This window comes from Schistocerca cancellata, chromosome 3, assembly GCF_023864275.1.
Source record: "Schistocerca cancellata isolate TAMUIC-IGC-003103 chromosome 3, iqSchCanc2.1, whole genome shotgun sequence".
Taxonomy (NCBI): Eukaryota; Metazoa; Arthropoda; class Insecta; order Orthoptera; family Acrididae; genus Schistocerca; species Schistocerca cancellata.
In genome coordinates this window covers 594,830,782-594,843,126 of record NC_064628.1, presented here as the reverse complement: position 1 = coordinate 594,843,126, position 12,345 = coordinate 594,830,782, and the positions used below count along the sequence as shown (strand labels likewise).

The 12,345-nt window shown below is 37.7% G+C and overlaps 1 protein-coding gene across 1 annotated transcript in view; it reads left to right on the top strand.

Moving 5' to 3' along the window:
• Positions 1 to 4,592, top strand: part of LOC126175476 (uncharacterized) — a 34,327-nt gene extending 29,735 nt beyond the window's left edge. The window contains exon 4 of the mRNA XM_049922288.1: positions 3,292 to 4,592. Coding sequence (XP_049778245.1) covers positions 3,292 to 4,299 — 1,008 coding nt within the window. The 3' untranslated portion in view covers positions 4,300 to 4,592. The remainder of the gene's footprint in view (positions 1 to 3,291) is intronic.
• The last annotated feature ends 7,753 nt before the right edge of the window (positions 4,593 to 12,345 follow it).

Here is a 12,345-nt window from a genome sequence, read left to right as displayed (position 1 = left end):
GGATCCCACATACTTGGTCAATATTTAGGATTGATTGTGAAAGATTTTCGTTAGTTATCTCCTTTGCAGATCGATTGCACTTTTGCAGATCGATTGCACTTGTCTTGTATCCTACAAACAAACTGAAGTCTACCACCTCATTTATCTATAAATGAGCCTATGTGATCATTCCATTCCGTATCCTGATAAATTGTTAACAACTAGACATTTGTATAAGTTTACTATTTCCAAATGTGACTTAAGTTGACAATCTTTTTTGCACTGCTTCAAAATTTTATACATATCTTGCATTGTTTGTGAAGCTTTTTTCACATAGTACTTAACTGTATGATCTGGAAAATGTTTGAGATTGCTGTTAATATTATCTGGTAGGTCATTAGTATACAACATTAACAACAAGGCTTCCAGTACACTTCCCTGGGGCACAACTGAAATCACTCCTACAGCTGTCAGTGACTCTCCATTGAAAATATCACGCTGTGTCCTTGTATTAGACAAACATAAATCATTCAAAGATTTCATTTGATACACGGTACGATTGTACTTCTGTTGATAATTGAAGATGTGGACTCAGTCCAAATGCATTTCAGAGGTCAAGAATTACTGCATCTATATAGCTGCCTTGGTCCATGGCTTTCAGGCTGTCGTGTGAGAAAAGTGTGAGTTGGATTTTGCATGATGATGATATGGAATCAGTCTAGTATGAGATATATCATTATGTTTCATCTCAGAATATATGCTAAGATTGTACAACAGGTGGATGTCAAGGGTATAGGATGGTCTATTTCCTGTACGTTCTTTCAACTGTTGACAACATTTTTGTTCAAGCGATCTATAGTCATCATCATCAGTTTCCTACTATGTTAGTAGATCGTTGGTATCTCCATTCCCTGGGATCTGTTGCTCCATTATTAATTTGACTATATGTGCTGCCTGCCGTCCATTACATCATCCAGGGTCTGAAATCTCTTCCTCCCTCAACTCATTTTTCTTTGCTTATGCGCCTCTAAAACTGTTTCTTTATACATACCTCCTTTCTTGTTATATGTCCATTTCAGTTTACTTTTTATTACATTCAGTAATTGCCTTTGCTCTCCCACTCTTTTTACCACCACCCTCATTTTTCACACTATCCATCCAGAGTATTATATCCATACTTCACCATGGCTACATCTTTAGGAAGGTTCAGCCTTGCTCTATCTTTCTTCCTCAATGTCTGCAGTTCAGCATTGTACAGGAGCACACTCCATCCAAAACATTCTCTTACATCTTCTTAAATCTTTGTCAATATTGCTGCTGAAAATTCTCCTTTCTATACAGAATATCTTTTTGCCATTGCTCACCTGGTTTTAATTTGGGTGCTGTCCTGACAGTTGCTTTCTATTCTGCTTCTTAGGCGTTTAAAGTTTGCACATTTTCTACTGTTACTCCATTCAGCATTATCTTTACTCTTTTATTTCCTCCTAATGCCATCCATTACTTTTACTTCATTTGTATATTACAGTTAAACGAGGAGCTAACTTGGTCACAAATTCTATGTAGAACATGAGGACCTGTTCAGTTTTAGCGGTTTCATTTTTTCCTCAACACTGATGAGTCTAATATCTTATTACTCATCTTCGCATTGATAGAAAAATTAAACTCGGCCAATAGCCTTCTGTCTTCCTTTGTAAAGGAATATTTGAAAATGGCATACAGCACTTCTGCTTTTTTTATGTTAATTTGTGTTCCTCTGTCATTCTCAAGTGTCCAGGTACTGCAACTCTCAAGTTATCCACAGTAATGATGAAAGGTGTCTTGACACTGTATATTCCGAAGGTAAAGCAATCGTCAACTCAGAGGTTTGTTTAAACACCACTGTGCTGTACTAAGCATGGTATATGCCCTTCCCTTCCACCAAACTTTGAAACTGATGTACCCAACCAGTTGTCCTACAGCTTAATGTGGCCTCTGAAACACAATGTAACTCGGCATTTTTCACTTTAACAAATGTTACCAGAGATGAAAGAAGCACTAAGACAGACTGGGAACTGAAATCCAGACTTTCTAATCAATTATGTGGCACTGAGCCACCAAAGCGCACAAAAAAATGACTGTATCACTTCTTTCCTAAACCTGTTCACGTGACTTTGTTATGGCTTATACCAATTCAGTGACAATTTCCAGTGCAATAATCACTTTGTCGCCTTGAAATTAGATGGTCTACTCTTGAAAGATCCATTGGCGTGTGTTGACAAATTGAACAGTGTAGACAAGATTAGACATGCACCACACTCTGCTGATCTGCTCTGATAAAGCATTAGTAAACAGATGCTTGCGTGTATCGATTTTCTATTGTCAAAAGAATATTTATGAAGAGATTTCAATTGCATGTACTTAGGTTTTCAAAAATTCGTAGGAAAACATAATTTACAAATGGTTATTGCGTCACTGTGTACTGAAATTTCCACTGATGAATTGTGTACGAGTAAAAACATTCCACAAAGAGCCCTTTTTAGTACTGTTGACAGTGTTAAAGGACTTTCAATTTATGTGCTATGAGTGGTTTAGTTTCAGGTTATTAGTGCAGCTACAGAAAACATACACAATATATATCAACTGGGGGGATTTTCGTGAAAGCAAAGCAGTGAATTTATAAAAATTGCATAAAAACTTACAAATTTCAGGGTTTTTTGACCTCATTTTATCATTAATAGAACAGATCACCACTTGAAGCTAAATGTCTGGTGTGGTTATAGAGAAGGTTGAGATGTCTGCTTACTTACTGACTTTCATTCTTCAGGCCTGCTACAGATGACAGAAACTTGATTACTGTTTCAGCAATTATAAAGATAAAATTAACAGTGTCAGCTAGGCAAAACATTTTAGCTGTCAATCCTTCTACACTCTATATGTGAATGGAACGGGAGGCAACTGTAATATGTTGTACAGTGTACAGCATCATCTGTCATGCCACCCAGTGGTTGCTGAAGTGCGGACGATTTCTCTTTCTCCCTCCCTTGACTCTGAATTGGCAGCTTTAACGTTTGTACTGAGACTCATGTTCATTCAAAAGAAGAAAACTGTCTTTACAGGAGAAACACTCAAATTGCACAAGAAATATCAGAAATTGTTGGGAATACACTCATTTGTAAATAATATACTCAGCTTCAGCTTAATGATGTTTACTCTTGCATGAATCAATGCCAGTTGCATTGCAGAACCCATAATTGCTTGGTCTCTAGAATAGTTGTATAATGTTACATGTTTCGAATTTCATGTAAGGCATTTGTTTGTTTTTTGGTTTTTTAGATGATGCCTCATCCAGCATCGGATATAGCAAAGGTGTTACAAAGCAAGAAGAACATAAAAACAAAGAAGAATTTCCAGTTCAAATTTAACAATTTCAGACGGCAAAACGGGAGTGTTGGAACTATTTTAAGCACAGAAGGAAAAGTGCTCACATGTTTTACCCGAAATGTTGAAGACAATTGGTGTGGGGTAATCAGACCGTGTTCAGTTAGGCTATCTCGTTTGTCTGAAAGAGAGTTAATGAGTGGTGGTCACTTAGTGATACCGTCTGATACTCATAAGGCAGGAAGTATTTCTGCAAGTGCACCCAGATATAGACATACAAAAATGAAAAAAAGCAGGTGTGATACATCTGTGAAACCAGCAGTCAGAGTTCCAAATGAAGTCGATAAAACAGAGCTTCATCTAGAGTTAGAGAAAGCTGCCTCTACTTTTGCTTCTGAAGTAAAACGAGATAGTTATATTCCATTTGAGGCAGAGTTTGAGAATACAGAAAGTTTGGTTGTCTCGGAAAAAGACGAAGCTAGTAAAGTAGCTTCCATTAATAAAAATTGTGATAAAAAAGGACACATGAATTCTTCCAAAGGTGATTCAAATGTGTTTACAAGCAATGTGGTCCAAAAAAATAGGGAAAAGACACACTCTGGCAGGATTAATAGAAATGTCAGTGACTCACAGCATGCACATATGAGCACTACCGACTCTGAGGCGGAAGAAGAAGATTGGCTGGGGTGGAACTCTAGGGTCACTCCACTAAATACAATTCCGGGAGGAGAGATAGTTTCTGTAAAAGAAAATGACCATGTGGAAGAACTAATAAACTGGAACATGAAGGTGGAAAGTGACAGTGATATGGACGTTGAAGAAGTGTTTCTTCTTAGTGATTTGGTGGAGATAAAGAAAAAATATGTCAGTACTGAAAGTCTTTCCAGTGATAGCGAAGACGAGTGGCCGGGGTGGCCAGAATACAAGCCTCCCTGCACATTATATTACATTTTTAAAGTATAATTCATGTTCACAAGCAGAGTGTGACCTTCCATTGTAAGCTAATTTTAATGATGATCTTTTTAAATATATATATATACATATACACAAAAGTACAGGTTTTGTATGCAGTTATCAGGAAGATAATCCTTAAATATAATGATTTCTCTGTTTACTGAAAGAAAATGTAATCTCAGTTTAGCATGTTCATTTATGAGTTAGTTTTTTATTTCCATACTCATGTACATAAATCCATCATCATGTTATTACAATAATAAAAAGTAGTGTGAACCTCTTGCTGTGTATTTTATTGAGACATTAAAAATAAATGAGCTGGAGGAGCATTTGTTTAACTATGCGGCCAAAAGACTGTAGATCTGTAATTTGATGTGCATAACGCCATTAAGCATGTCTGAGTATAAAAGTGCAAGAAAAATGTTTGACCTTTGTGGATATGTTTTCTGTCAAAATAAGTCAACAGGCAGATTTTAGTGACTATGACTGTAACATGATTTTGGGGGGTCCCTAGGTGTTAGAAAAGAAAAGAAAGTTTAACTGAGAGAGCAGTGAACTCTTTAAGGATTGTTGTAAAACCAATAATCGGACTTGCAGCAGAGAACATTTTGAACTCCAGATAGAGAGAATATTGTCAGAAAGACCTTTAAAGAAGCAAAGTAGAACTCTGTGTCAGAGACATGTCTTTTGCTATGTCGAAATCTCTGATCACAGTACAAATGCTACTCAGAATGAATCCAACAATGCATTCGTTTGATCAGCAGAGAAGTTTAGGTAATTTTACAGGGTAATAACTCGCACCGTGCAGTCAGCGTGGTAATGCACTTGGGTCATTCCATGTCAAATCGCCTAATTTCGGAACATTTTCTTGCTTCACACTCACAGATTTCGACAAAATTTGATGTGAATATTCGCACATGTTCCTGATGTACATTGGTAAAATTTAACATTCATCAAAGCAATACTGGCCAAGATACAGTCCCTTAGACTTATGTGTGACTTTGCGCAGAGCAAGTGTGAATTTCTGACAACTTTGAGCTGTTATATCTCAGGCAGTATTTTGGAAAGACCAAGGCTTTAACCACCTAAAATGGTGTATTTGATTATCCAACGTAACCAAACCGTGTTCGATAATTTGAATTAGATTTGGGCACGAAAATTGTGGCATGAAAAAAATGTAGCCTTGTAGAGCAAACACACAATAACTATGAAACTTAATATGATATAGCTAAATAGTTACAGAACGTGGAATACAAAATTTCATACACCCACTATTTTCCAATAATCTGCAAAGACGTTAAACAGCTGACAGTTTTTGTGAGAAGGTGAAAATATTGTATATTCAACACTTCTATAAATACAGTTTTCGGTTAGAGTTTCAAAACCAGTCTCATTTGAAACATGTTTTAAGCCCTGCAAAAACAGTGAAAGTTTCCAGCATGGGCTAACAGTGCTGCATAAATTGAGGCAAACTTGTTGGAAAAATAGCTCTGTGAATAAACTTTTAACTTTGGCTTCTTATATCTCGCTGATTAAAGGTATGATAAGCATAAAACTTTAGACACAGCAACTTAGTTACATAAGGTTTTCCAACACAAAATATCATTCACATACTGCTTTCTAAATTTTTATGGAATCAGTTCAAATGTGGTTTTCATAAAATTTGCAAAAGTAAACACATTCAATTTGCTTTTAGAAAATGTGTTTTCTGTAATTGATTTCAGACTAACCAGAGTTGAAAATAGCATGTTTTAAAGAATTCAGAAAAACAAGTTTGATTATCCAGTGTGCACTAATATTACCTGTAAATGACGGACATCTTTGAGAGAATGTACCATGACAGCAGCTATACTGTAGCAACCTGTTGACCATGTTTTGTTGCATGTTGTTTTTATTTTTAAATTGACAAATAATGTTTAACTATATTGCATTAATCCATGGTGACATTGTTACTGTCTGTTGAAGAATAGGAACTGGCAACCCCACCCACGGGGGTTACCCCCGATAGCCATGTAATAGCAGCAGGGTGTATATGACCCGGGAGATTCGGGGAAAAAACCCAGGAATTTTTCCATCCAGGAGAAAACCGGTATTTTGAAACACGTCCCTGTCGGTTTTTGAACATATTCTAAGTTTATTTCTGAATGAATCATGAGTTAGAACAAGGAAGGAGACGAAACGGAGACATCACACAAATTATGGAAGAATATGACTATTCCAAATTTATATAAAACTACTACTCTATCTCATGCTTGAGAAGCTGGAGTTTATGAGTGAAATGTGCAATTATTTCCGAACATAAAGCCTTTTGCATGTAGTAGGCCTAATCTGCGGTTGATATTGGTACTTCATGAATTCTGTCGTGTTAAAAAAAAAGTGACTTGGTGCCAAAACAGTCTTGTTTGTTTGGTGTGTGTTATAATTGCTGCAATATTTAGACAGGCCTATTTCGTTTTACGTAGCAGACAGTGACAAAATACATGTAATCAGATCCAGAAACCACACCAGCCATGGGTACCTTTTGTATTAACAGCTTTTTCGGTATTAGACAACATTTCGTTTTTTCATGTAGCGAAATGTTTGATGAGGTAATAGATCCTTTCGCGGGAAGGAAAGCACACCATGTAAAGCTGTAGCGAGATTAGAGAGAGAAAAAATGCTAGGACTTAAAGATTGAAGAAATCTGTACTATCTTGCTTGTCACTTGTCTCTGTTGGTTTCATGTATCTTATATTTAATTTTATGTTACACAAAAAAGCAAGTTATAAACTAATAGGCAATAAAGAGCGCAAATTTTATGGAGAGTTCTTGTTCTCTGAGGTACACATAATGCCATCCAGTATTAATTGCGAGGGTTTATTTACAGCTCTCATGTTAAATGAAAGCAAAATAATTCTGTGGCCAGGAGTTATCAAGTGAATTAAAATAATTCACATAATTACAGAAGGCTAAAATATGTTATTAGTTTCAGTATTCTGATTTGATTTTATTTCCACGTTTTTGGCAGTCAAGCATTAATCGCCTTGCAGAACAATTAAGTTATTTTTGTCACTCTGCTAAAGAAATTTGCCTTTTATTAGTCTTTTTCACAGAGGCAGTAAATTTATTTGAAATGTGCTTCATTCCACACCACTGGCTAGTTTCAACTTTTAGTATTATTTACAAAATTCCGATGTTTCCGGAGTATCATGTGATGTTCTGTTTCGTTTGACATAGTATAAGATCTCTTAATGCTATGGAAGATCTGTAGATGCTGTATACATACGAACATACGGGCTTCCTACGTCATCGTAGTTGCGCATGGGCAGTAACACCTGTTTCTTGGTGTTGTCTGATAATTGGTGAAACGAATTCTAACACGTCACAGGAAAATATTGCGAACGGTGGTTTGAAAAGCGTTACTTTCAAAGTAAATTTAATTTTATGTAAGGTGAATTATGTTATGTATGAGAATGTCCATGAATTTCTTAAATCACAGAGCATTTGACTCTCGTTTAAAGCTTAAAACTTTGAAGGCCAGACATTTACGTCATTATTTAAAATTTTACTGCCACATTTGTGCGATGCTTCTTAAAGTGTAACACACGCAAAGAAAACAAATACTATACGTGAAAGCTAGCTTTTCTTGTAGCTACACTATGTACATTAATTTAAACCATTAATTTTTCCTATTTGTGTGTTAACACTTCATAACAATGATGTTTCTTTTGTCTGACTACATCACATGCCCTGTCCTCTGAAGATTTGCTGTCATCGGCTGGCGAGATCACGTGATGTGCCCCCCCCTCCCCGTGTGTGTTCGTTTTCTAAAGTGCCCGGAAGTTCTACGCCGGTCTCTAAAACCTAAACCATTCAAAGATTGATAAAAATAGTTCCGAGGGAAAGTTTACTGTCACTTATACCGGGAAAATGTGTATTTTCACCTGGGAGAAAGTGTACTTTTAACTGGGAAATCTGGCTCTTCCCCCCCCCCCCCCCCCCATATACACCCTGAACTTAATAAGTTTCAGGTACCTCATACCCTTTATCAGGACAGGTTCTTTCTATTTATGAGTTTGCAATACTAAAAGGGAACAAATGATGTTTTTATGTTACCTGGTATGTGTGCGTCCTGGCCATGTTTCCATGCAAACTCGCTAGGTGGCAGGGCTGTGCTTAGCAACACACTGAGTTCTTGGCATATTAATTACGGTGACACAATGGATGATGATTATTAGCAAAGAGCAAAAGTTAAGCTCGGTAAAACCCTAGTGAAATGTGGACAGTGATTAAGCAAGCATATGCAGATGAGCCTCTTTCAAGAAGTCATGTTTTCAAGTACCACAAAAGGTTTTGTGAAGACAGGGATACTGTACAAGACAATATCAGAGTTGGTCACCCATCTACAGCACATACTGATGCAAGAGTGGAGTGTATAAGGTAGTTATTGTAAAAAGACTGTCATGTAACTGTGCAAGCGATATCAGAAGAACTTTATTCGAATTGTGACGCATGTCATAAGATTTTATGTGAAGATTTAGGAAACGGATAATTATTGGAAAACTCTTCCCTCACAGACAAACAGAAAGAGGAAAGGCAAAGAATTTCTGCTGAACTACTGGATAGAGCCAGAAGTGATAGCACATTCCTGTCAAAGATTATTCATGGGGATGAAAGGTGGTGCTACCTGTATGACCCCCCACATGAAGTGTCAAAGGTGCTGAATGGCGGAGTCCTGGATCAGCAGCCTCGAAAAAAAGTCAAATGACAAACTTAGAGAAAAAAAAGCAATATTAATTGCATTCTGTGATAGTGAAGGATTAGTTCACCACAAGTCTGTTCCTCCAGGTCAAACGTTACATTGAAGTCTTGAAATGTTTCTGATGAGCAATTTGACTGCCCTGATTTATCACATTCTCACGACTGGTTTTTATTGCATGACAATGCAAGAGCCAATAATGCTTTATCTGTTACCAAGTATCAGACCAGGCATTCTGTTATTGCCATCTCACATCGCCAAATTTGCCCAACCTCTTGCTTTGAAATATTTTCTTGTATGTGCATGAACCATGGACCATGCTGTTGGAGGGGAGGCTTGTGTGCCTCAGCGATACAGATGGCCGTACCGTAGGTGCAACCACAACGGAGGGGTATCTGTTGAGAGGCCAGACAAACGTGTGGTTCCTGAAGAGGGGCAGCAGCCTTTTCAGTAGTTGCAGGGGCAACAGTCTGGATGATTGAATGATCTGGCCTTGTAACATTAACCAAAACGGCCTTGCTGTGCTGGTACTGCGAACGGCTGAAAGCAAGGGGAAACTACAGGCGTAATTTTTCCCGAGGGCATGCAGCTTTATTGTACAGTTAAATGATGATGGTGTCCTCTTGAGTAAAATATTCCGGAGGTAAAATAGTCCCCCATTCGGATCTCCGGGCAAGGACTACTCAGGAGGACGTCGTTATCAGGAGAAAGAATACTGGCATTCTACGGATCAGAGCGTGGAATGTCAGAACCATTAATCGGGCAGGTAGGTTATAAAATTAAAAAAGGGAAATGAATAGGTTAAAGTTAGATATAGTGGGAATTAGTGAAGTTCGGTGGCAGGAGGAACAAGACTTTTGGTCAGGTGAATACAGGGTTATAAATACAAAATCAAATAGGGGTAATGCAGGAGTAGGTTTAATAATGAATAAAAAAATAGGAGTGCAGGTCAGCTACTACAAACAGCATAGTGAACGCATTATTGTGGCCAAGATAGACACGAAGCCCATGCCTACTACAGTAGTACAAGTTTATATGCCAACTAGCTCTGCAGATGATGAAGAAATTGATGAAATGTGTGATGAGATAAAAGAAATTATTCAGGTAGTGAAGGGAGATGAAAATTTAATAGTCATGGGTGACTGAAATTCGAGAGTAGGAAAAGGGAGAGAAGGAAACACAGTAGGTGAACATGGATTGGGGGCGAGAAATGAAAGAGGAAGCCATCTGGTAGAATTTTGCACAGAGCATAACTTAATCATAGCTAACACATGGTTCAAGAATCATGAAAGAATCCTGGAGATACTTGGTATCAGATAGATTATATAATGGTAAGATAGAGATTTAGGAACCAGGTTTTAAATTGTAAGACATTTCCAGGAGCAGATGTGGACTCTGACCACAATCTATTGGTTATGAACTGTAGATTAAAACTGAAGAAACTGCAAAAAGGTGGAATTTAAGGAGATGGGACCTGTATAAATTGACTAAACCACGAGTTGTACAGAGTTTTAGGGAGAGCATAAGGGAAAATTGACAGGAATGGGGGAAAGAAATACAGTAGAAGAAGAATGAGTAGCTCTGAGGGATGAAGTAGTGAAGGGAGCAGAGAATCAAGTAGGTAAAAAGATGAGGGCTAGTAGAAATCCTTGGGTAACAGAAGAAATATTGAATTTAACTGATGAAAGGAGAAAATATAAAAACGCAGTAAATGAATCAGGCAAAAAGAAATACAAATGTCTCAAAAATGAGATCAACAGGAAGTGCAAAATGGCTAAGCAGGGATGGCTAGAGGACAAATGTAAGGATGTAGAGGCTTATCTCATGAGGGGTAAGATAGATACTGCCTACAGGAAAATTAAGGAGACCTTTGGAGAAAAGAGAACCACTTGTATGAATATCAAGAGCTAGTATGGAAACCCAGTTCTAAGCAAAGAAGGGAAAGCGGAAAGGTGGAAGGAGTATATAGAGGGTCTACACAAGGGTTATGTACTTGAGGACAATATTACGGAAATGGAAGAGGATGTAGGTGAAGATGAAATGGGAGATACGATACTGCGTGAAGAGTTTGACAGAGCACTGAAAGACCTGAGTCGAAACAAGGCCCCCGGAGTAGACAACATTCCAATGGAACTACTGACGGCCTTGGGAGAGCCAGTCCTGACAAAACTCTACCATCTGGTGAGCAAGATGTATGAGACAGGCGAAATGCCCTCGGACTTCAAGAAGAATATAATAATTCCAATCCCAAAGAAAGCAGGTGTAGACAGATGTGAAAATTACCGAACTATCAGTTTAATAAGTCACAGCTGCAAAATACTAACACGAATTCTTTACAGACGAATGGAACAACTGGTCGAAGCCAACCTCGGGGAAGATCAGTTTGGATTCCGTAGAAATACTGGAACACGTGAGGCAATACTGACCTTACGACTTATCTTAGAAGAAAGGTTAAGGAAAGGCAAACCTACGTTTCTAGCATTTGTAGACTTAGAGAAAGCTTTTGACAATGTTGACTGGAATACTCTCTTTCAAATTCTAAAGGTGGCAGGGGTAAAATACAGGGAGCGAAAGGCTATTTACAATTTGTACAATTGTAACCAGATGGCAGTTATAAGAGTCGAGGGGCACAAAAGGGAAGCAGTGGTTGGGAAGGGAGTGAGACAGGGTTATAGCTTCTCCCCAATGCTGTTTAATCTGTATATTGAGCACGCAGTAAAGGAAACAAAAGAAAAATTCGGAGTAGGTATTATAATCCATGGAGAAGAAATAAAAACTTGGAGGTTCGCTGATGACATTGTAGTTCTGCCAGAGACAGCAAAGGAATTGGAAGAGCAATTGAACGGAATGGACGGTGTCTTGAAAGGAGGATATAAGATGAACATCAACAAAAGCTAAACGAGGATAATGGAATGTAGTCAAGTTAACTCGGGTGATGCTGAGGGAATTAGATTAGGAAATGAGACACTTAAAGTAGTAAAGGAGTTTTGCTATTTGGGGCTCAAAATAACTTATGATGGTCGAAGTAGAGAGGATATAAAAGTAGACTGGCAATGGCAAGGAAAACATTTCTGAAGAAGAGAAATTTGTTAACATTGAGTATAGATTTAAGGAAGTCGTTTCTGAAAGTATTTGTATGGAGTGTAGCCATGTATGGAAGTGAAACATGGACGATAAATAGTTTGGACAATAAGAGAATAGAAGCTTTCGAAATGTGGTGCTACAGAAGAATGCTGAAGATTAGATGGGTAGACCACATAACTAATGAGGAGGTATTGAATAGAATTTGGGAGAAGAGGAGTTTGTGGCACAACTTG